At 48.2% G+C, this 25756-nt stretch overlaps 1 protein-coding gene across 4 annotated transcripts in view; it reads right to left on the bottom strand.

Annotated features, from left to right (window-relative positions):
* Nucleotides 1-373: 373 nt before the first annotated feature.
* LOC106835877 (palmitoyltransferase ZDHHC11) overlaps nucleotides 374-25756 on the bottom strand; it is a 73921-nt gene continuing 48538 nt past the window's right edge. For 2 of the 4 annotated variants that reach the window (XM_070519904.1, XM_070519907.1), the window contains 4 exons: nucleotides 17082-19676; nucleotides 14017-14131; nucleotides 6255-6327; nucleotides 374-1627 (listed from right to left, as the gene is read on the bottom strand). In XM_070519904.1, coding sequence (XP_070376005.1) covers nucleotides 19520-19676 — 157 coding nt within the window. In that variant the 3' untranslated portion in view covers nucleotides 374-1627; nucleotides 6255-6327; nucleotides 14017-14131; nucleotides 17082-19519. Of the gene's footprint in view, nucleotides 1628-6254; nucleotides 6328-13856; nucleotides 14132-17081; nucleotides 19677-25756 lie in introns of all 4 variants that reach the window. The other 2 variants (XM_070519905.1, XM_070519906.1) reach the window with 2 other exon arrangements.

Raw genomic sequence — 25756 nt, 5'->3', positions numbered from 1 at the left:
TCCTCCAGGAAGCCTGATCACAGCAAGCTGGCAGTGTGGCAGCTCGGAGTGGGGCCTGCTGGTGGGGTTTGGAGGTGCGTCAGTTTGCTCAGAGAAACAGCGTGTTCACTGCAGGGCCGTACAGGGTCTCCGCCTGAGGTGGGTCTGATTCAGGACAGATCTTGGTTGACCCAGGGGCTGGGAGGAGGCTGGGCAGCTCCCTCCTGGGCTCATGCTTGAGGACAGCTCTGGAGGTGTCCACCCAGACGCTGACTGCAGAGCCCAGGCTGGGCCGGGCAGGTGGGGACAAGAAAGGGAGCCGACCCCGGCTCCCCACCACCCTCCACTGAAACAGCCACCCAAAAGCCAAAGATTTAAAACTTACCAAGACAATTTCAAGTTTATTGCCATTAAAATTTATTTTTATTTCCTGTAAAACTTGAAATGAAATTCTAACAATTTCCTTAAAAGCTATTGAGACTCAAACAGTTATCAATATTACTAAGCAACAAAAGTGAAGATATGGCACCAAGTCTATTTCGAATCTGGTTTCTTTGAGGGAGAACATAAGACATGTTTAGAAGACTATGGCTTCCAAACTGAGTAGAATGCAGAATTCATTAAAGTCTTGTCATGTAACCAACCACCAAGGAGCAGCCCTGGTGCCCTATTCTTTTCTTGAGTCTAACAAAGAGCAACAAGCCTGTGCAGGTGGAGAAAACCCGAACGTGGGTCCTGGGGTCCCAGCACCACCCTCCCGAGGAAGCAGCCTGCCGGGCACAGTGGTGTCTGTGTGGAGAAGGCACATCAGGAGAGCCTCGAGGAAGAGGCCTGCCAGGCACGATGGTGTGTGCACGGAGGAGGGGCATCCTGGAGAGAGAGGAAGGGGACCACCATGCTTGCTGCTGTCTGTGCGGAGGAGGGGCATCCTGGAGAGCTTTGAGAAACAGCCGGCCAGGCAGGCTTGTGTCTGCCCAGAGAAGGGCCATCTTGGAGAGGTTCGAGGAAGAGGCCCACCTGCCATGCTGCTGTCAGCATGGAGGAGGTCCACCCTGGAGAGCTTCGAAGTTGTTCTGGCTCTGGACGCTCTAGATGCTCTGGATGCTCTGGACGCACCAGCGAGCCCGTCCCGAAGCTCTGGTTCCTGGACGTCATGGTCACTGGAGTTTCGGAGGAGAGTTGGCTCTGGGCTTGGTGGCCTCTCCAAAGGGGCAGCCGTGCTCCACACCAAGGACGGGGCACATGTCGATCCTGGTCTCTCCCAGAGGAGCAGGCATGCCCTCTGCACCCTGGCTGGGGGGCGCAGCCTCCCCCGGAGCTGCCTCCTGTGTAGGTTCCTGAGGTTGGATGTGCTGGACGTATCACATCTCCTGGAGGGCCTCCCCCTCCTCTGGCTCACTGCCAATGTTGATGATGGTGGTCTTCATGCTCTGGGGTTGACTGTCGATGTCAATGACGGTGCACTGCACACTCTGGGCCTTCTGGTCCCGTGGGCGGGTGTCCCAGGGCTCCTGGGATGGCCCATTCTGGCTGCTGCAGGGCAGCGAGGATGGGACCCCAATGTTTTCCATGGCCGCCTCCCCAGGCAGGATGTTGGGGGAGGAAGGTTCCCCGATGGCACGCTCGGCCAGCATGGGCTCCCAGGCTCCTGTGGAGCAAACGAAAGTCACCATGAGCGCCCTGAGTGAGGTGTGCAAGAGGCCACGGAGCCCTGAGTGCACGGGCCCCAAGCCCGGCCTGACCTGAAGACCGAGGCGCAGTGCTCTGGCACCTTCTGTCCTGGCCTTTGCCAGAAGCGGGGCCGTTTCTGGGGAGAACCCCGGGCTTGCTCACAGCTGCGTCCCGGCCAGAACCCTCCTCTCCCTCAGTGAGCCAGCCCCGCGAGACAAACACGTCGTCCACACAGGCTATTTTCTGTTCTTAGTGTGAAATACATCACATATGGAGAAGAGTAGATAAACATTTACGCACATTTAAAAGAATAATGAGAGGGTGACAGCCCACAGGGGGACCCCAGGATGTGTGTCCGGTGTGTCGTCTCCGGTCACGTCTTCCCCCCCCATCCCCTGGCCAATAGATGGCTGTGTGGCAGCACTCTCCCGTTTGTACACGGCTCTAGCACACCACTCGCACACCGCACCATCTAAACAACGTGGCGTTGCCTGTGGCCTGCTTCTGAACTTTGTGCAGGGGAAATCACAGCGCCGGCACTTTGTTGCTTCTCTCACTGCCTGTGAAGCCGGCCTGGGACTGCGGCGTTCCCTCACGAATGCTCCACAGGTTACCATCTTCTGCTCAGCATCCCAGTCGTTCCCCACATGGGGCCGTTCTGAACTGTTGTCCGTCTCCTGCTGGGCTCAGGGGAGAATTTCTCTAAGATACACACCTAGAATGACCTGGCGGGCCTTGGTTAGCTCACGCAGCTGAGGAAGGTCATGCCATCCCAAAGTGGCTGCGTCATCTTAAACCCACCAGTCACACATGTTCCCAGGCCCCCACCGTTGCCAGGAATAGACAGTGTGATGGGCAGATGGTGCTGCCACACGTGGCTCCAGGCTGTGCCTCCCGATTCATGACACAGTTAGCACTCTGAACGTGTTTATTGGCTTTCTGGGTCTCCTCGTGTGCGAAGTGCCCGTTCAATCATTTGTCTACTTCTTTCTCATTGAGTCATAGTTCTTTATGGATTTTGGATACCAGTCCTTTCTCAATTATGTGTTGCAAATATTTTTCCAATTTTTGGTGTGACTTTTCACTTTTTAGTGGCATCTTTTGATAACCAGAAGTTCTTGATTTTAGTGTTATCTAATTTATGTATATCTTGCTTTATGACTAGTGCCTTTAAAAAGAGCTCACTTAACAAATCCTTACGCAGTCAGCAGATTCAACCAACCGTGGATCGAAAATAGAGGCACGCGCCACATAACCACATTTTGGTCAACGACCCACCACCTGTGCCATGGTGGCCCCATGAGATCAGTGCCACACAGCCTAGGTATGCAGAAGGCTATGCCATCTAGGTTTGTGTCAGTACACTCTACGATGTTCACACGACGACGAAATCGCCGAACGGCGCATTTCTCATCTCCTTCGTTAAGCAATGGGTGACTGTACCCGTATACTGTATTTTTGACCCTTGGATGCAGAACCCGTGGACATGGAGAGCCAACTGTAGATCTCTGAGCATCTGTGAACTTTGGTAGTGGAGGGTCCCCCATGGAGGGTCCTGCAACAAATCCCCTGCTGAGGCAGAGGGACGACTGTATACCCTGAGGACACAAGGATGTTATCCAGTATTATCTTCTAAAAGTTTCTACAGTTTGTCCTTTACGTTTATGTCTTTAGTCCACATGGAATTGATTTTTGTGAATACTACAAGGTGGGGGCTAATTTTATTAACGTTATGCCCACATGGGTACCAATTATTCCAGCAGCTCTTATTAAAACATCTATTCCTATCATCAGTCACACTCTTCAAAAACCAAGTGTCTGTGTGTGGATGGATTTTCTCCGGGCAGCTCTAATCATCTCCCTGATCTCCACATTTGCTTCTACAAGAATACCACAGTGTCTTTAATGGATGGAACTTCAAAGGAACGGTGAGGCACGTCTTCCTACATCGCCCCTTTTCTTCAAGAGTGTCTTCGCTATTCTTGACCCTTTCAAATACCACATATGGTTAAGAATCAGCTTTTCAAGTTGCCTACAAGCACATAGACACACGCACACACAAAACTAGTTGGGGTTTTGATTGAGGTCACACTGACTCTATTTGGGAATTTTGACATCTTTACAATGTAACTCACACTCCAGGAACAATATATATCTCTTCATTTGTTTGGGTCTCTTTCAAATGTCTCTCTTTAAGTTTTATAATTTTCTCCACAAGTCTTGCACATCTTTTGTTAGCTTTATTCCTAGAGACCTCATTTTCAAAAAATGCTATAGTAAATGGTATATTTTTCCTTCTTCTAACATTTCTTACTGATATGTAGAAATGTCTATTTCATCGTCATTCTTAAAAGATACTTTAGCCACGTATAGAATCCTAGATTGACTTTTCGCCACCATATTAAAGGTATGATTCAACTCTGCTCTGGTTTCCACTAGCGTGAATGAAGTTAGTTAATCAGCAACTCCTTGGAAGAGATTCTGTTTTTATCACTGGAAGTTTAAAAATATATATTTTCTTTGCCTCATGTGTTTGTCACTTTACTTACGATGCATCTAGAATTTTATTTACCATGTTAGATTTACTGGACTTTGTGAATCTGTCAGTTGGTATCTTATGACAGTGCTGGTAAATTCTCAGCCATCATCTCTTTAAATAGTGTCTCTTCATGATTTTCTTCTCTGTTTCTGGGACTCTGATTACACGTATCACAGACTTCAAACTCTATCCTATTCACTTTCCTTCGTATTTTGCATTTCTTTGTCTTTCTGTATTTGAGTAATTTCTCCAGTTCTAGATTCTAATTCACTAATTCACTTCTCGACTGCCTAATATATTGTTAGATCTATCAGTTAACTTTTTAATTTTGTTGGTATTTTTCATTTGTATAAGTTTTATTGGGTTCTTTGTCAAATGTGCTTGGTAATTTAAAAACTACTTTTCTGTTTTCAGTTATTTTTACCATTGCCTTTTATTTCTCTAAATGAAATAATGATAGTTATTTTGTGTTTCCATCTGCTAAGTCCAATACCCGCATCTTTGTGTGTCCATTTATGCTATAGTTTCTGTTGATTCTGACTCAGAGTGCTTATTGCCATGTGGAGCCAGTCGTGTGTTATTGAGAGCTGCTCATTTTCTTTGTAGTTTTATTTGTGAAAAATCCTGATGAAGAAGCCTGGGATGAAGGTTGGTTGCTCAGAGAGGAATTCTGCTCGGCATCTGGGAGTGGCCAGTCAAGAATGACTCGTTGCGAATTCTCAGATGGACGATCTTTTGGACCACTCACCCAGCACAAAGTTAGGGACAGCCTGTTGTTCCAAATACTCAGCAGTGATTTTTCTCTTTTCCTTTTCTTTTCCTCAGCTCCACGGTCTGAGGTGGCTGATTATCCCCAAGTCCTTTGGGGTGGAGAATTGGGTTCCTTCTGGTTCACCACTACAGTGAGGGCATGGCCATTTCATGGGCCAAACTTGAGGGGATGACTTACCGGCCTCCCCTTCCGGCTGTGCTCTGAGCTTGGTCTTCTCTTTCTCCTCCTGTAAAGCTGTGAAAATCAGGGCTGGCAGACGCCCCGGGGCAGAGGCTTCCGTGCCCACCGGGTTGTCTTTGGGCTTCCTCCTTGCCTCCGTCCCTGGCCTGAGAACCCCTTCCTGTCTTGCGTGGTCATGAAAGCCTTTCAGATCACTTGCCCCACATGCACGGCACTCACACATCCACGGTGCTCGTCTGTCTGCATGTCCATCCGTCCTGGGAATCAACCTGCCCATGACTGGAACCCTGAGGCTCAGGCGCCATTTGTCTTCTTTTTCCCTCCCTTTTTCACTTACACCATTGGTTTGTATTTTATAATCCTTAAAACTCACTTAAATCTTTCCGGAATTATGTAGAAGTCACACTACCCCTCTCAGCCTCCCTCTCCTTTCTAGAAGCAGGAGTCGCTGATGCCCATACACAGCATGCTGAGCAGACTAAAGTTACGTGCTCGACCAGATTGTGCACTGTAAAGAAATGCACAACAACGAGACGTCAGTCCAGCAAACATCAGCTGTTTGAGTGTTGAGTATTTTTTAAAATGAGGTGACACCATTTCAGACGAGCTCTGGAAGGATTAGGACATGTGAACAATGAAGATTCTACCTGAAATTACTCAAAACATCACAGGCAGGACACGGAGGCTGAGTCTGAGCTTCTGTAGAATGCATCAGACCTCAGTTTCACTTGCTAACCAAACTCTTCATGGGACCTTGCTGTTTGTGGCCATTAGTAAGCTGGCCGCCACTGCCCATCAGATGTTCCACAGCTCAGCTATTTGCTGAGCCAGCTCTCAGCTATTTGCAGATGGTTTGCAAGCTTATGCTTCAGCCGAGTGTCCAGCTGCACGTCTTGGACCTACTGCTTTTTGGCACACAGAGCAGGTGGTGGGCAAGCAGGCTGGATATCAGGGCTATTTGCAGACACTCCATGTGAGCTCAAGCTTGTCCTCCATTTCGCTGAGACAAGTGTCCTGGACCCTGGCCATCCGCTGGCTTTCCGTAGGAAACAGTCAACTCTCTAGAGAACCTGGAGTAGGTCTCAACGTGACTCAAACTGCACAACAGCCTACCTAGAGCCAGAACTGCATCTCCAGCACGGTTCCCTTCCCCAGGCTGCTTCGTTTCTTCTTGATCCATTGCAACCTACAGAAAGAGAGAGAATCGGGCATATGTGATGTAGTCTTTGTTATCCTGCCAAAGGGGACAAAATGTAGCAACAAGAGTACATTTTAGAGACAGACAAGTCTGGCTCTCCCACTGATGAACTCTGGGATGTGGGCAAACACCTCACCTCTGCAGTCTCAGAACATTCTCTAGGATGTGGGGCCAGTCGTGGGCAATGACTGTGTTGGGTGGAGAACATGGGCTTTTTCCTCTGCGTGTGCACCAGTAGAGGGACAAGAGGTGCTTTGCTTGATGAGTACGAGGGTCTCATGGCAACCAAGGAGACCCGTTTAGATTCCCGGCATGAGAAAGAGGGAAGTGTGGGGCACACAACAGTTCATCTCATACCTGGTAGCTTCTCCACACAACTCTGCTTGATGGTGTTGAGTTCAGCCTACCAGGGAGCCCAGGTGTTTTCATACCACATCTGAGTATAGGTGTTTTGATCCTTGCCCTGGTGCTGCCCTGGCCCAGCCAACTGGAGACTTCACTGTGCCATGCATGCTGGCTGGCAGAGAGGAAGTGTGGCCACAGTTCTGGGCCAGTCTTCCCAAAACGGCGGGCATGGTGCCTATTTTAACTTTCAGTGCTGACGTGGCATCAACCAGAGACTGGGTCTGTGAAAAACTTTTCTTTGAAAGTTTTGAAAGCAAAATGTCTCTAGGAGACTTCTAAATCAAAATAGCATATTTATAGTGCTATAGTCTCCCTTCTCTGCTCCAGCCCTTAAAAATGAAAGTCAGGATATAAACAGACACCTAAATGAGTAAAGATACGACTTCAAAGGAAGACAAGGAGGGAAATCCTTGTTGGGCCAGAAATAACGACGCCCTGAAGAAGAGAACGCAAATGGAACAGACGGCACAAGGATGTGGTCAGAGGAGCGTGCAGTACAAGACGGCAGTGACCCTCAGGAAACCCACTGTGGAGGAGGCTGTGCACGCCGGCGGCGGGTGGGCAGGGCTCCTGGTGGGGCAGTTAGTTGGGGGTGCAGCAGGCTGAGTAGCCAGGCCATCGACAGCTGCTGCAAAACTTCCTGAATCCTTGGGAACAGGGTGTCTGCCTGCAGACGACAGCAGAAGGAGCCGTAATCTTGATGGAGAAGGGCCGTGCAAGAATAATGCACAGGAGGAAGTGATGGGACTCAGAAAGCCAAGGTGAGCCAAGTATCACCAAACCTGAGCTACAACTTACTGACAACACAGGGAAAACAAAACATTAATTTGGAATGAAAGTTAAAATGTGACAAAACACGGTAAGTGCAATAGCGGAGGACCGTGGACTGGAGACTCGTGGGGAAAGATAGACATGACGACGGTGTTGCAAAAGTATGTTTTAAGCATGTAAATGAAGAAGTGCAGCCGTGGGTCACCCGAGCACGAAGTGATGGAGTGGGCAGCCTTAGAGGTCCGGCCTCCACTGAAGCAGTGTTATGCTGGAAAGAGCAGTTGGAATCCCCTAGCTTGCACTGGAACCTGATCACATACAGTCCGGCTGGGGCTGCCTGCGGAAGGGAGAGGTGGCTGATCTTTCAGAAGCCAGCAGCGTGTGTGGACCTGATGCTGCCCCACTCCTCAGTCCTGCTGTGGCTGCGGCTCCCTCATCCTGGGAGCAGCTGGCCGGTGCCAGGGAAGGCAGCACGACGTTAGTGCTCCAAAAGCTCAGGTTGTATGTTCGGTTGGTGGCCATGCCCTGAGGTTCGGGCACAGGTGCTTGCCTTGGATTTGGCTCTTCTCGCAGCAGCGCCTTCCCTCAGTGCCAACTATGGGGAGATTTAAAGACACAGAACCTTTCCCCTCTCTTCTTGCAGCCAGACATTGAAGGAAATCTTTTTCAGGTCACTGGCCGACCACAGAGGTAACAGAAGAGAAACTTCCGTGAAAAGATATGCATACTTTGCAAAAATAGTTTGGAAAAATCACAAACAGGTAGTTCCAGCCCTCAACAGGAAAACAACTGCAATCCCTGAAGAGTGGGAGAATCCGATATGTAAAGTCACCACATTACAATACTCAGAATACCCAGTTCTCAACAAACATTACAGAACATGCGAAGAAACAGAAACATATGGCTCACTCACAGGAGAAAGAGAATTTGACAGAATTTCCCTCAGGAAGCCCAGACATTTGAATGAATAGTCAAAGACATTAAATCAGCTGTCTTAAATATGCTCAATGAGCCAAAGGAAATCACGGACAGATAACTAAAGGAAATCAGGAAAAAGGTATATGAACAAATAATATCAATAAAGAGGCAGAAATTATAAAAGGGAACAAAACAAATTCTAGGGCTGAAAAGTACAAAAACCAAAATGAAAATTCACTAGAGCAGCTCAACAGATTTGAGAAGATGGAAGAAAGGATCAGCAAACTTGAAGACGACTGCAATGATCAGTGTGAGGACCAGAAAGAAGAAAGACTGAAGGGAAGTGAGTAGAGTCCGGTGGACCTGTGGGAGACCGTCAAGGGTATCAACATATGCTTCAAAGGAGTCCCAGAGGGAGAAGAGAGGGGGAACAGAGAAAAAAAGAACTGAAGAAATAATCACTGACAATTTCCAAAATCTGATGAAAGATAGGAATCTACACATCCAAGAAGCTCAAACTGCGAGCAAGATAAACTCAAAACGATCCACACCAGGACATGTGACAGTCAGATTCTCAGAGCTCCAAGAGAGAATTTAGAAAGCAGCAAGAGAGAAGCAAGGAATCCCAAACAAAGATCCTCCATAAGATAACAGTTGATTTCCCATAAGAATCCACGGGGCCAGAAGGCAGTGGGTGACATATTTCAAGTCCTGAAAGGAAAAAGTCTGCCAATGCAGAATTCTATATCCACCAAAACTATCTTTTTAGAACGAAGGAGAAATTAAGACATTCTCAGGCAAACAAACGCTGAGGGAATTCATTACCAGTAGATCTGCCCCACAAGAAATGCTAAAAGGAGCCCTCCAGGCTAAAACAAAAAGACACTAGAATGTAACTCAGAGCCACAAGAGGAGATAAAGACCACTGGTAAAGGTAACTCCACGTAAAGGTAAAGGTTAACATATAAGCCAGTGCTGTTCTACTGTGTTTGCAACTCCTCTCTTTTTCTATATGATTTAAAAGACAAATGCGTAAAACAATAATTATAAATCTTTGTCAATGGGCACACAACGTACAAAGATGTAACCTGTGACATTGGCAATAGAAGGAGGAGGGGTGGAGATGTATATGGAACAGAGTGTATACTGTTGAAAGTAAGGTGGTATTATTCAAACTAGATTGTTACACGTTTAAGATGTTAATTGTAATCCCCAATGTAACCACTAAGAAGATAACTAAAAAATATATAGAAAAGGAAAGAAGAAAGGAATCACAACGGCACAGCACGAACTTTCAACTAAATACAAAAAAGGCAGTGATAGAGGAATTGAGGAATAAGAAAAAAGATCTATACGGGAAACAAATAACTAAGTGAGGAAGTAAATCTTTATCAGTAATTACTTTAAATGTAATAGGATTAAGTTCTCCTATTAAAAGTCAGAGACTGGCAGATTAGGCTAAAAAAAAACAACCACAATGTGATATCTATCTACAGGAGACTCACTTTAGATACAAAGACACAAAGAGCTTGAAAGTAAAAGTATGGAAAAAGATATTCCATGCAAATGGTAACCAAAAGAGAGCTGGGATGGCTATATTATTGTCAAACAAAAGAGACTTTAAGTCAAAACTGGTTACAAGAGACAAACAAGGACGTTATATATTGATAAAAGTTTCAATCCAGTGGGAAGATAGAACAATTATAAATATTTCACACGCCTAACAACAGAGTCCCAAAATGTATGGATCAAAAGTTAGCAGAATTGAGGGCTGCCCCGTGGCAGAGTGGTGAAGTTCTGGTGCTCCGCTTCGGCCACCCAGGGTTTCACTGGTTCGGATCCCAGGCACAGACATGGCACCGCTCATGAGGCTACGCTGAGGTGGCGTCCCACATGGCACAACCAGAGGCACTCACAACTAGAATGTACAACTATGTACCGGCGGGCTATGGGGAGAAGAATAAAAAAATTAACAGAATTGAGAGGAAAAAAAGAGAGAAGACTCAAATCACTAAAATCAGAAATGAAAGTGGGGACATCACCGTGGATTTTACGAAAATAAAACGGATTATAAGAGAATAATCTAAACAGTTGTATGCCAAGAAATTGGATAACGTAGATGAAATGGACAACTTCCTGGAAACATACAACTTGCCAAAACTGACTCAAGAAGAAATAAAAAAAATGCAGAGGTAACAACTTCCAGTTAAACACAGCAGACTGACCAAGCTTGTTTACACAGTCCCTGCAAATATCTGCCAAAAAATAGGCAAAGATGAACAAGTACAAGCTCAAAAAGACATAGCCAGAGGGAAGAGGAGAGCAGATGAAAGCTTAACACAGTGTTAGAGGAAGGAAAACAGATGGCTGCAGAGCTCACAAAGCTGTCACTGAAGTGGCTGTGGAGAAGGACACTGAGCTGAGGGCAGCCATCTGCACAGACTGCTGGACCCAGGGCCGTGGCGGGCAGCAGGGGCAGGAGGGAGGGGCGAGGATGGGGAGGAGACATGCCGTTGAGCATGGGGGAGGTGGAACATTTAGCTGACCCTGCAGAGCCAGCAGCCAGGCTCTCCCACCTCACAGGAGGCAAGAAGGCTCTGACGTCGGGGCCCCAGAAATGTGGAGGGTCGGGTGGTGGTGGGAGGCGCCAGGCAGAAAAGAGGGGCCCTCAGGGGCAGTTATACTGAGTAACTCGGGCCCTTCTTGGAAGAGAGAAAGGGAATACTTCTTGTCAGAACTGACGAAGCCGTGGAAAGTAAGACACTAGGGCATTAGTGCAGGGTTAGACAAATTGACCAATGAAAGTGATCTGAGAGCCCAGAAACAGACTCACAAATGCCATGCACTGTCTTCCAATACATTGTGTTGACACACTGTGTTGAGCTTTGTTATGGGACAGAGGGGGCTGTGACACCAGTGGGGAAATGAGGGACTCTTCAATGAACAGAACTGGAAAAATGGAAATCCACATGGGAAACAATGAGTTTGGAGCCCTACCTCACATCACTCACTCAAATAAACTGTGACAGTGTAAGGACTCATCTGTCAAAATCAAACACTTAAAACTCCTAGTAGAAAGTATAGATGGGTCTGTTTTATATCTTTTGGTGAAAGATTTATTAACCAAGACCTAAAAGCATTATCTATAAAATATCTGTAAATGTGCCTATATTGAAACTCATGGGTCTGGTTCATCAAATCTCACGTTAAATTAAACGCGGAGTCAAGCTGCACAGTGACACTCTGTCTGCACTTCACTCAACTGACAGGATCTGTATCAAGAAGGTAGAAATAACTCACATAAAGCTATAAGAAAAGCAGAAAGAGCCTAAGAGAAAAATGGGCTGAGGACATGAGCAAGTACTCCACATGAGGAAACTCATGCGGCTAACGTGCATTCAGCACCATTAATCATGATGGGAATGCAGGGAGACCCCACAGTCGGCTGGCCGTCCGCACCCCACGACCTGCAGCTCCAAGTGTTGGAGAGGATGCTCATCAGCAGAATTTCTCACACGTGGTTGTGAGAGTGTAGACCATACAACCTCTTTAGGAAACAGTCTGGCTGAACGTTCACATACACAGCAATTCCACTCCTAGGAGTAGGCCTTGCACCCTACAAGAGGAGAGGTGTCAAGATGGGGCATGGCAGCAGCCGCGTGGCAGCAAAACCCTGGAAACCATCCCCATGCCCATCCTCAGCAGAGCGGATGGATAAATGTGGTATGGGGAGAAATGTTACAGAGAAAACAAAGTGGACACATTGACACAATTTAGTATCAAGTGAAAAAGGAGATTCCCCCAAAATCCCAAACCCCACACACAGGTGCTGTCCCTTCTGCAAGACAAAAAGTAGCCAATGTACTGCATGTGGGCACTTTTCAGGAGCGCGGACAGTCTAAAGCACAACGTTCAACGGAAAACCAGAGTGAAGAGCGTGGTGGGTGCGAGGACTCCGAGGGGCCACATAGGCAGAGGGAGGCCTCAGGACCCTGCCCTTCTGGGTGGCGCTGCTTCTTTTGTTACCAAAAATAAGTAACTAGAATGCTCAGTAAATTAAAAGAGCAGGTCGTGCACAGGTCAACGGTGAGTCTGTCCCCAGCCAAGGATTATGATCAATGCAATTCCGTGCACCAAGGTCCAAAACAAGTGTGTGTGGTGGGGAGGCCACTCCCATCGCCTGAGCATCACCCCGAGCCAGCCACTGGGCAGCAGTGCTCACGGCTCCTCATTCAGTCTGCACACATTTTCTCCTCTGGGAAATAGATATCAACGTCCCCTTAGTTCCTTGGGAAGAAATAGGGCCTCAGAGCGGTTTAAGAAACTTCCTCAAGGTTATAAAACCAGTAACGTCTCCACACTAGAATGGAAGCCAGGTCTGTCTGATGCCAAAGTCCAAGTGCACTTTATGGTGCCAGTTAGTTTTCCAACCACTCGACTCAGAGCAGCAGGCCTTGGAGCCACCTGCAGAGAGGCGAGCCCAGGGCTGCAGGATCAGACGCAGGTTCCGGACTGAGCCTGCGGCTGAGAGAAGGTCACGGGCCAGCTCTGGGGGTGTGGACCAGCCACCGGCATCAGACTCTCAGCGAATGTGGCAGTGGGGTTAAGGGCCAGGGTCTGACTGCCAGTGGTCAGGATGGGGCTCTCCTAAACGGAGTGCAGGATGAAGCCTAGACTTCAAGTGCATCCTTCTGAGTCTCTGCTGCTGCGGAAGCGAAATTGGGCCGCAGGTCTGAAAGAGACGGGAAGTCAAGCACTGCAGGCTCCCCTCGCGGCATGAGTCACTCTGGGAGGGAGCGCCCCGGAGGTCTGTGCAGACCTGTGCGCCCTTCGGCCCCGTGGCAGTCTCGCCTTCCGCTCTCCCTTCGACAGTCTCTACACTGACCTGCTCACCAGGCTGTTCCACCTGAGCCTCTGCCCCTCATGCACCTCTGCCTGGGCCGCCCGGTCCTGCCCACATCCCGTCCCGGGTGTCATCAGCACTTCTCAGCCATGTGCCTCGTCTGCTGGCTTCCTCACTCAGTTTGCCTTTGGCCTCTGCGTGTGTCTCACACGCACACTCACATGCTCTATTTTTTGACTATGCGTTACACACACCATCTTTATTCCCCGTCTGTTTCCTACACACACAGTTATTCCCCAACATTCTATCATGAAAAATTCTGAACATACAGAAAAGTCAGAGGGATTGTCAGAGAAGCTCCATGCCGTTACTGGCGTGTTGTCCCGCATCCCTCACCACATAACAGCCCAGCACGTTCCGTTCAGAGCTGGCTGCAGACAGCAGTGCACTTCGCCGAGCGTGCATGAGGCTTCAGCTTTAGTAGCAACCCGTTTCTGCACTTTATCTGCTTCTGTCACACACACGTCCCACAGTCACGGGTATTTCCTGTCCCTCACTCTTTCTTCTATTCCCCGCTCACCTTTGTTGCATTTGAGTAGCATTCTGGGCACAGTGAATGCTTAACTCAGTCGAGCAAGCCGTCCAGAGTCTCCCGTCCGCCTCATTTTGGAGGGAGCCTCAGACCCGACTTTGGGCCCCCAGCCCTGCACGCAGACTCCGCGGCTGCTGCCCGTGCTCACCTTCAGCGTCCAAGCGCCCTCCTGGGCGCCCTCTGGGGCGACGACAGCGGTGGAACTCAGACTTGAAGACAGAAACAGCGGTGGTGGCGGCAGGAACTCCTTCCGCTTCACTCTGCTGGGGAGGGCGGGAACGAAGAGACACGTCAACACAGAAGGCCCTCACTGTGGGGCGAGTGCCCAGGGCGCTGCGAGGGCTGCGAAGTGCCACAGAATGTCCCGTCACGTGGTTCCCTCGTGTTGGCACAATCTCAGGAACAGGCCAGGCCGCTCCTGGGGAGCTCTGTGAGCACTTGAGAGCTTACTGTACAGCAAACAGGCGTGAGACTCACGTGGGAGAGACCCTCACGCCTGTCGGGGGTGGTGCAAAGGCGTGCTCTACCCGCCAAAGGAAAATCAGAACCAGCCACGTGGTGGATCTTAGCCGAGTGCAACGCCTTTAAAATCAGATAAGTAGCAGCCTCGTGTGTGATGGACCCTACTCTCTTATTCGTATTTTCAGTCCATGTGGTCAATTTCTGTACAACCATTCAACAGATAAACAAACCAGAAGAAATTCTCCCAATGAGTTAGTCTGACAGCTGCCACTGGGAAGAGAGGTTTGATAAAGTCCTACACAACGTTTTCCACGAAAATGTGCCTGTGATTAACATCATCACAGACCAAGGCACTAACTGAGTGGACACGTTTTCCGTCAGCATGGTGTAGACGGACAAAGGCCCTGCTCTCCAGGACCTGCTAGAGTAGGTGTGGTCCAAAGAGCGAGGCTGTGAGTGGTTGTCTAAAGCACCAATTTGACCAACTGGATCCAAACTATTAGATTACCCCAGAAATACTTTCCGCAATTACAAAAGGACTAATAGTATTTTATTGCCCAGTGTATCTACAAGATTTATGGACTCACACAGTGTTAGTGTAATCCTGACCTCATAACCAGCCCTTTAATTAAACAAGGTTAGCTCGTTTTCTTGTTGGAGAAGTAAAGTCAATCCACGGAAAGTGAAAGAATATCCCCACAAAGAGGAATATAGTACATTTCAAGGATGGAATAGTTTATACTCAAAAATATCACATCATATTTTTTCTTTTAACTGAACAATGTTCAAAATCTATAGAGTTTAAAGAACCAGTCTCCTGACAAGCTGTACAGTGAGTTGCTTTGTCCCCTAGGGCTGCAGAATGAAGCGACAGTGACGCCCCCCAAGAACCCAGGCCCCCTATTCTCAGGCCCAGAACGCGGGAGCTTCCCACAGGAAGATTTTGTTTGGGGGCGGAGCTTCCTGAGCAAGACTCGCCAGAGTGTGGGCTGGCACTTCCTGCCCCTCGCTCACCAGGGGAGACTGACTTCCGGGTCGTAACTGTCTCCTTGTGGGGCTATGATGCTGGGGAAACAGCATGGGTCCCTCACACAGTAATGTCATGCAAGTTGTCCGTTGATATGTTGTTGGGGGAATAAAAAAGGAAGCTTCAGACTAATGTGTGTGGTATAATAACTTTTCAATGTGGGTGAACTTTTTGTACTTGCATGGGGAAAACACCTGTGGCTCCACCCTCTGTGTTAAAGCAGTACTCTTGAGGTGGAAGTCCAGGAGAGAAGCAGAGAATATTTTTATTTATATGCTGCTACCGCATTTAAGAGCTACCTGAGCAGGCATCACGGCTGTGAGCTTTGAGAAGACAGCAGGCATTACAGACTGCCCCCCACTCCGTCTACAGTTGCCCCGCGATCCAGGGCTGCTGGGTTGGAGTGAGTAAAACCAGCTTGGTGCACTGACTCATCATGACCCAGGATGCCCCAGGCGCCATTATGAGTCAGGGGTCTCGGGGGTCCCCAGAGGAACCCTGAGCAGTTCGCACAACCAGGCTGTGTGGGTCCGTCTTCCGAGCAAGAGACGGGCGCCTCCCTCACACCCCCTCCCTGACTTCTGTCCCTGTCTCTGGGCTTGGCCTCCCAGTCCCCGTCCCCAGCATGGCCATCTGACTCCTCTGTCAGCAGAATGGGCTTCATGGTCATGGCACGGGCCCAGCAGGGAGCCCGGGCCATGACAGCAGCGGCCCGTGGGCTGTTCTGTGCTGGGTGGGGGCAGGACGCTTCCCTGTGGGACCCAGCGCAGCCTCCCCGACACCTGCTCAGCAGTTAGTGGTCCCTCAGGGAGAGGGCGAGGGCAGGGGGACCTGGAAGGGAGGGGCGTGTGTGTGTGTTTCCCTGGGATGGTTCAATACATGCTTTTTCCTTTTGTATTATAATTCTAAAATTGTAACAAATGGCTCTAGATGAAAAGTTATTGAGGTCAGAGGGTAAGGATGCAGTACCCAAACACTTAAAACAGAGGAGAATGTTTTCTAGGAGTACTCTGTCAATGACCCAGGTACCGTGCTCACTGTGTGCTCAGGTAGATAGTGCAGAGAACAGAGAATGGATAACTTACTTTACTGTTGTGAGTATAGCTCTTTGACTCAATATTCTACGAGAAGACAGCTTTTCAGGGCTGCACGCAGTTTCTCACGGGGACGGAGTGCGCTCTGTAAACGGTGTGCTTGAAACTGGATCGCCATCTTTCTACCCTTCCTGCCTTTGTGATTTGAAGGTGAAAAGACCTGTGTGCTTGGGGTCGGCCTGTGGGCGCCGATTCTGGGTCAGGCCTGTCGTCAGCGAACGTATCTACTAAGCGGCTACTTGACTCAAGAACGAGTCAAAAGGACAAGCCCTGACTTAACCCAACACTATTACAAACCATTAAACGGGCAGCCAGCCTGGTAACGCTGCACACATTCACAGAAGAGAAAAGAAATGAGCATCACTTATATCTGTGCATTAGTTCGGATGTTAGTTGTGAAAATGTAGAGAAGAAATATTATAACTTTTCAGGGACTCAGTGCAATAAGCTACATGAATGGCTATCAGTGTCAATAATGTTACCTGAAATGATTTATTTTCTATTATGCCTTCACAGTCTTTTAAAATATCCCATTCTACGTGAGTTATCTTCCTAAGTAATTCTAGTTGAGATGAGTGGACAGCTGTGTGTCGGACGGATAAAGCAACTCCAGGGAGCTCAGGAACTTACCCAAGAGCGGGTGTTCTCGGTCGGCCGTCTGCTTCCTGTGAGGGTGCAAACAATAATGCACAAAATGAAGAAGGAAGGAGCTGTTGACGCGGAGCTTATTCTTAAACAAAATGCAAGTCCATTATTGGTCAGTTTCGAGTGATGGTACCCCAGGGGCTCCTGGGTCCAGGAGAAAGGATCTCTGGTGGGACAGTATCCTTCTCCCACTCCTTGTGCTCTTATGGCCTGAATTTGTCCCCTCCGATTTCATATGTTGAAGTCCTAACCCCTCGTAACTGAGAACGTGGTGGCATTTGGAGACAGAGCCTTTAAAGAGGAGATGAATGTTAAATGAGGTCACTAGGGTGGGCCCTAACCCGACAGGACTGGTGTCCTTATACAAAGAGGAGATGAGGACGAAGGTACATGCAGAGGGATGACCACGGGAAGATGTGGTGGAGATGGCCAAGGAGGAGGCCTCTGAAGAATCCAACCTTGACCACACCTTGATCTCAAACTTCTGCCTCCAGAACCGTGAGAAAATAAATTTGGCGTTTAAGCCACCCAGCCTGTAGGACTTTGTTATGGCAGCTCGAGCAAAGACACACATCCTGTTACACGTGCACAGGTTTTCATTTCTCTCTGGTGAGAACCCAGCAGTGAGAAGGCTGGGTCATGTGATAAGTATATATTTCACTTAAGATCCTGCCCCGCTGCTGGCTGACAAGGTGTCAATTTGCATTCCTATTTTAACCCCACCAGCTACTCTGCATCCTCAACAACACTTGGCATTGTTCGTCTTGTTCATTATAACCGTTCTAGTGAGTGTGTAGCGATCTGTGCTGGTTTCCGCCTCTGAGAAGCGGGGATAATACGATTACCTGTCTGTGAGGCTTTTTGCAAAGATTAAACGAGATAATCCACGTGCCAGCGCAGTTCCCGTCCTCTCCCATGTTCTCAAAGAGTTTGTGTACGGTTGTTATCATTTAAAAAAAGTTTGGTAGAACTCACCAGGGTAGTCACCAGGACCTGGGATTTTCCTTTTTTTATTTATTTAGTTGTGGCAATTTGTGTAAATTGACTGGAAAGGTAACTACTTTTCTTAAGCGAGAATGCGTTTTTCAGAATTAAGCATGGAAATGTCTAAGAGACCCAAACCTATAATATTACTATTGTAGAGTTTGGAAGCCATCTGTCATATGTGGTATTTATGGTTTGAATGCAGAAGAGAATTTGTCCCGCAGTGGGTGAGCCCTCAGGGGCTGAGAGCTCTCCCCATACTCAGGAGGGGAGCTGGGCAGCGATACCTGAGCTTGGCCACTACAGTGGAAATAATAAAGATCTGTCTCAGAGAATTCTTAGCAGGATTACGTGTGATGATGGATGACAAGTGTCTGTCACAAGTGAGTGAGTGGCAACAACAGAATCAGGGCTGCCTGGGATTCCTGAGACGGGGTGGTGGTAAGGTGGCCGTGAGACTGCGTGGTCACACGTTCTAGAGGTGCGGTCAGCAGCTGCGCCTCATGGAGAAGAAGGCTGAGTGCGCCCACCTGGACAGACCAGCATAACTCGATGGGGTGCATAGTCAACACTTGCACACTTATCATTCCTTTGCTTTTTGAAAGCTGTCCCTGTCACTCTGATGGAACTGTCTATACACTTGTGCCCATGTGTGGCATCCACCACACAAGAAGGGATGGCAGGGGTAGGGTGCCGACAGATGCAGTACTTGTCACCACCACTGTTCTGCCTCCTGGAATGCAGCACCATCCTGGTCTTCCCCAGGAGCTGGCTCTGGCTGCAGCCCCATTTACGTAAGTTACTGGGTTCCCTCAACATGCATAAATGATGACAGGCTGGATGGCAGGAAGTGGCCGGGATGGGTCACGCATAATTGTGTTGCGTGGTTGAAGCTGTGACTTTGTCAGGTACACCCAGTCCCCACTGAGGACCAGCCTCCAGTATCTCCAGCACGGACTCTCACTCCGGCCTCAGCTCTGGACGGCTCAGTAGTGAACTCACTGGTCCAGGTATGTCCCTCATGGGTGGACCTTGTCCTCCCCACTGACCAGGGAGAGGATCAGGTGAGCCCTTCCACTGTGACGGTAAGTGGGTTATTTGAGACCAGGAGGGACTCACAGATCCTACCACCAGAATCACTCTGGGTACATGTGAGGGCGGTGCAGACACGTGGAGCCAATGGCAGATGTCAGGGCACCTCACAGGGCACTCACGTGATGCTTCCTTAGAGTAACCCCCACTATTGTAGCCAGCTGTCTCTCTGTCACACACACGTATCCCACACTTAGAAATATTTTGTGTCACCCACTTTATTTTTCTTTTACTCCCCACCCACCATTGTTCCCGTTTGAGTAGCTTCCCTGAGAACACTGTAAATGCTTAAGACCAAACAAGCAAAGGAGAAAATACTGTCCAAACCTCGGTTCTCGGGGGAAGCCTTAGACCCAACCTTCGGCTCTCCCCCTGCATTTGAGGCTGGTGCCCAGAGGCTCTGCTCTTAACTTCAGCAACGACGAGGAGTTCTCTGGGTGTATGGTGACGACAAAGGACTGACTTGGGTCCTTAAGTGGAGGCGGGAGCTCCTCAGACTTCACCCTGGTGGGACGGTGCAGGAGGAAGGAAAGACACAAGTCAGCAAGGAAGGACCTCACTTCGTGGGGGGTGCTCAGAATGGGCTACTGAAGGCTGCAAAGCATCACGCAAGGCTCATTGTCGTGGTTTTCGTTTTTTCTGTAGAACCTTGGAAACCAGAGGCTCTTGGGACGCTGTTTGACTGTTCTCGAGTTTCCTGCATGATGGGAAACCCCAGGGAAGGGAGCAGGGGAGGAGTCAACTGGGAGCGGGGCCAGAGAAGCAGTGAGAGAAGTCTGGACCAGCAGGGGGAGAGTGGTGCCACGTGCCCCCGCAGGTGCGGAGGAGAGCGCGGCCTGGAAAGGCCTTGGGTTTGGCAGGAAGGAGACTGAGGATTGCCAAGAGGACGGCGGGGAGAGGGCACGGCGTGAGTTGTGGTCTTCAGTAATTTGAACTGGAAGGCAGAAGACAGAGAGAGAACTTGGGAAGGAGCAGTCTTGGTTACCCTGCTTAGGCGGAGAGGGTATTGGGTGCCTAAAAACCTCAGGTCAAGGCAGGCGTGAAACCAAAGGCCCTCACTCCATCTCTCTCTGAGTGACCACAGGAGTCTCCTGACTGTCTTCCTGCCGTCTCGGGCCAGCCACTGTCCACTCAGCTACCAGAGCCATTTTGGAAAGCATGGATCCTGCAGTGTTCCTTCACTGGTCAAGACCTTCCAACACCATGGGCGTCCTTACTGGTCCTCCAAGTTCAACCTCAGCATTCCTGGATTAGAATCCCTGGGACACTGGATAAAAACAGATTCCTGGGCCCCAAGTCAACCTACAGGATCAGCACCTCTGGGGAGACGGGAAGCGGCATTTTCACACAGCCCCTCCCAGGGCTTTGCATGGCTTGTCCCTCCAGATCTCACAGCCCGTGCTACTTCGCCCCCTCAAGGCCTCCGCTCCCCGCCCCCTCCTCAGATCACCGGATCAAAAACGCTTCCTGGAGTCACTTGCTCTCTCTTGACCTCAGTCTTCTTCACAACGTGTTCACAAGCTAAGATGTAATTATTGTGTGTATATTGGCTGATGGGATTTGTCTGTCTCATTCATCACATTTCGTGTGCTTGGAACAGTGCTTGGTACGTAAAAGTCACTCAACACAAATGTGCTTACAATTCCAGTCGACTATTGATAACGGAGCACAGAAACGATGTGGCAGGCAGAATGCGGGTCTTCCGTCTCAGCCCATGGTGTCACATCTCTGAATGTCTCATTACACACCAAAAATACTTTACAGATGGAGTTAAGGTTACTAATCAGTGACCTTAGATAGGAGGTGTAGGGGGTTGAAATGTGTCCCCCCCCACAAATTCTTGTCCCCCTGGAACCTCAGAATGTGATCTGAAGTTGAAATAGGGTCTTTGTAGATGAAATTAGTTATGGATGATCTTGAGATGAAGTCAGCCTGGGACTAAGGTGGGCCCTAAATCCAGTAACTGGTGTCTTTACAAAAGGAGGAGACAGCACAGAAACACAGGGGAGAGGTCATGTGAAGATGGAGGCAGAGACTGGAATGACGCTGCCAAAGCCACAGAATGCCAGGAGCCACCAGAATCTGGAAGAGGCAGAGAATCCGCTCCTAGAGCTCCCCAAGAGAGAGCGCAGCCCTTGCAAGACCTTGATTTTGGACCTCTGGCCTCGAAAACTGTGAGAGAACAGATCCCTGTTGTTTTAAGCTGCCCAGGATACGGTAATCTGTTGTGGCACCTCTAGGGAACGAATACAGGAGGATTATGCTGGATTACCCAAGTTGGCCCCCGAGCCTCTAAAAACAGAGAAATGAGGACGAACAGTTGAGAGAGTTTCAAGACTTGAGAAGGACGTAGGCTGCCACTGCTGACTTGAAGTGAGGGGGAATGCGAAAAGCAGGACAAGAAAGGAATTCTGTCAATATCCCAAACGAGCTTGAAGTGGGAGCTTCACCAGAACCTCCAGCATGAATGAAGCGTGGCGACACACGATTGCCGTCTTGCGGGATGCAGAGGACCCCATCTCATTCGACCCAGTTTCATTCACGGCGATTTCCGCCCCACGGAAACTGTCAGATGAGTGCTTTAAGCCACTGCGTGCTAACGTGCTACGCAGCAACAGAAAACCAACACAAGCCACTCGGTGGCCGTCAGCTGAGCAGAAACCCTTTAAAATTAGATGAGATGCATCTTAGTGTGTGTGATCCTCTTCCCTATTCGTATTTTCATGCTATCCAAGTAATATTCCATAAGAGGTAAGCAGTCCAGGAGAAATACTCTTAAGAAATTGGTATGATAAGCACCACTATAAGACACTTTATAAAGTCCTACACAAAATTCTCCTGAAACAGGCACATGACAACATCATCATGCTCCACAGGCACTTACTGAGGGGATTTTTTCCATTGGCATGGGGTCACACGAGTTAGATATATTTCCTGATCTCTAGGAACTGAGTTCTGACCTGCTATAGCAGGCTTGGCCTGAAGAATAAGGCTGTGATTGGTTATCTAAAGTGCCTGCTTAGTCAACGGGATCCACACTATTCTGTTACCCTAGAAACATTTCCTGCAACAAAAAAGGACTAACGGTAATTTATTTCCTATTTCCTCTAGAGGATTTGTAACTTACATAATATTTTGATCACATTTTACACATTACTGGCCCTTTCATTAAATACTGTTAGCTCATCTTCCTGCTGGAGAAGCATAGACTGGATTGAAAACGAAAAACGTTCCCGTAAAGATGAATACGATGCACCCCAAGGTGGAAGAGTAGCCTTAAAAGTCTCATCTTTTCGGGGGGGCTGGCCCCGTGGCCGAGTGGCTAAGTTCACGCGCTCCGCTGCAGGCGGCCCAGTGTTTCGTTGGTTCAAATCCTGGGTGCGGACATGGCACTGCTCATCAGACCACACTGAGGCAGCGTCCCACATGCCACAACTAGAAGAACCCACAACGAAGAATACACAACTATGTACCGGGGGGCTTTGGGGAGAAAAAGGAAAAAATAAAATCTTAAAAAAAAAAAAAGTCTCATCTTTTTTTTTTTTTTTTTTAAAGATTTTATTTTTTTTTTCCTTTCTCTCCCCAACGCCCCCCGGTACATAGTTGTGTATTCTTCGTTGTGGGTTCTTCTAGTTGTGGCATGTGGGACGCTGCCTCAGCGTGGTCTGATGAGCAGTGCCATGTCCGTGCCCAGGATTTGAACCAACGAAACACTGGGCCGCCTGCAGCGGAGTGCACGAACTTAACCACTCGGCCACGGGGCCAGCCCCTCATCTTTTTTTTTAATAGAATGAACTTTACAACACATGAGGTATAAAAAGTAGGCTCCTAAACATTGCATATGATCATTATTTTACAAAAGAAAATGTATGTATATAATGCACAGAAAAATTATTAAAAGACTTAAAAGATACAAATCAAAATTTCAGCAGTAGTTCTGGGTGGGTGGGGGACTCTGAGCGTCCTCCGTTTTTACCGGGAATTTTGTATTTCCAAAGTTTCTCTAATGAACATGCACTGATTTGTCAATCCAAAGAAAAATTTGTAAGGTGAAGGTTTATCATTCTGGTTCCAGTTAGGTTTCTATCATTCTTGCCAGAAAAGGAGAAATGGGAAAATGTTCTCAGACTTCGCTTAAAGGATCATAGTTAGACGATGGTTGGAAGTGAAATTCAAAATGATTGGATTTACACAACAGTATTGCCAATCAGGTCTTGAAAGACGGCAAGTTGGAAGAAAAATTATTGGGTTGTTTGAAAGAGAATGACGTTTTGACGCTAAACTAGATGTACCGCTGCCTGTCACACTAAGGACAAAGCTAAGAAACTCTCGGCATTTGAGAAACGGACCAACAGGGCATGACTCGCACGATTGCCTTCATGACCCAGGGAGCCCCTCTGCCCCTTGGGCTGCAGGATGCAGGGAGAGCCCAGGCATGCAGGCCCCCCTCTGTCCCTGAGCAAACTGGGCAGCTGCTTGTGCCTTTGCATGGAGGGCGGGGCTCCGGGCCCCTCAGCAGGGGTGCGGCCTGTGCCCCAGGCACCTCTTCCACCATGAGGAGAGGGGCTTCCACGACTTTTCTGTGCCTGGATGGGAGCGGGGATGCTGGGGAAGAGCACTGGTGGCCTCCCAAGTGAAGCTGTAAATTCAATGCAACGCCAATCCCAGACCCAGTTTTCTTAGAATGGACAAAACGATTTTAAAGTTTACATGGAAAAATGAATGTGTACGCATTGTTGAAAGTTTAGAAAAACGAAAAAAATCTTGAGAGGAATTTGTCTACCAGATAGCAAAAGGTAGCGAGAGGCCAGCCCTGGGTGGAGTGGTGAAGTTCGCAGGCTCCGCTTCAGTGGCCCCGAGTTTGCTGGTTGGGATCCTGGGTGTGGACCTAGCACCGCTCATCGAGCCACGCTGTGGCGGCGTCCCACATAGAAGAACTAGAAGGGCTTACAACTAGGATACACGACCGTGCACTGGGGCTTTGGGGGGAAAAGAGGAAGACTGGCAAGAGACGTCAGCTCAGGGCCAGTCTTCCTCACCAAAAAAATAATGATAATAATTTTAAAAATTAATTAAAAATTTGAGAAAAGTACATAAAAGGTAGCTAAATGAAGTGCTACAATAGAAACAGCACAGCTAGTGCAGGACACAGATGAATGCGACAGAAACAAGTGTCCAGACTTAATGTTGGTGGGAACTCTGGACATTAAAAAAGAGCCTTTGACTTTGATGGGGAAAGGTAGATTATTCAATAAATGAGGTGGCAACCAATAGTTACGTCATTGGGATAAAATAACCCTGACCCTATCTCACTGTACACAAAAACAAATTCAAGGTGGCTTGAAAATAAAAATGCAAAGTAGGCAAATAAAAGCTATGAACATACTGGAAAGACTACCAGAGGATATTTCTATAATCCTGAAGAAAGGAAGTCTCTTAAAGGTGAGACAAAAGAAAATTTTGACCAATTTGGCTTCAGAAAAATTTGTGACCTCTACATTGCAAAAGACACAATAAAGAAATATTTTTAATGATAGACTGGATGAAATATATTTGAAACACATGGAACAAAGAGTTCATTCATATCTTTAACAGGCAAAGACTTCTTAAAATTGATAAGAAATATACAAATGACTCACTATAAAAATGGGCAAAATATTTGAAACCCTAATTCACACAAGACAAATTGTACAATGTTCAAACAGATGAAATGATGCATTCCCACTGGCATTAAGAGAAATGCACACAGAAACAATTGTTTTATTTGGATAAAACTAAATAGATTGTCAGTATTTTCTGCTGAAAAGTTTGAGAAAACTGATGGAAGTGCAAGTTACTCTAATCTTTTGGGCAAGGAATCATGATGAACCTATGAAGATTTAAAATGCACAGGCCCTTTGACTTCTGGAAATCCTACAGAAATAAAACCAATTGTTCCTGACAATACGGGCACAAAGATGCTTCTTGTAATTCTGTTTGCAAAACCCAAACCTGGCCATAACCTCAGTGTCTATCACGGGATGGCCGACTAAATCATGGTATATCCATTCCATGGAAGAGTATGAAGTCCCTGATGAGAAGGAATGATGTCTACGTGAAATGTCATAAAAGTTGCCCACGATACATTGTTGGGGGTATAAAATAGGAAGCTGCAGACTGACATGCATGGTATAATTTGAACTACTTCCTCTCAGTTGTTTGTATATGGATAGCAAACAAAGGTGGAGGAGCTCACACACTCTACTGTTAAGATACTGCCCTGGAGGTCATATCGGGAGGGGAGATGGGGAATATTTATATGCTGCTACTGTATTTAAGAGCTACCTGAGCAGGCATCACGGCTATGAGCTTTGAAAAGACAGCAGGCATTACAGACTGCCCCCCACTCCGTCTACAGTTGCCCCGCGATCCAGGGCTGCTGGGTTGGAGTGAGTAAAACCAGCTTGGTGCACTGACTCATCATGACCCAGGATGCCCCAGGCGCCATTATGAGTCAGGGGTCTCGGGGGTCCCCAGAGGAACCCTGAGCAGTTCGCACAACCAGGCTGTGTGGGTCCGTCTTCCGAGCAAGAGACGGGCGCCTC

The sequence above is a fragment of the Equus asinus genome, chromosome 10, assembly GCF_041296235.1.
Source record: "Equus asinus isolate D_3611 breed Donkey chromosome 10, EquAss-T2T_v2, whole genome shotgun sequence".
NCBI classification, from domain to species: Eukaryota; Metazoa; Chordata; class Mammalia; order Perissodactyla; family Equidae; genus Equus; species Equus asinus.
Note: the sequence above shows the minus strand (reverse complement) of the source record. Positions and strands in the feature narration are given on the sequence as shown.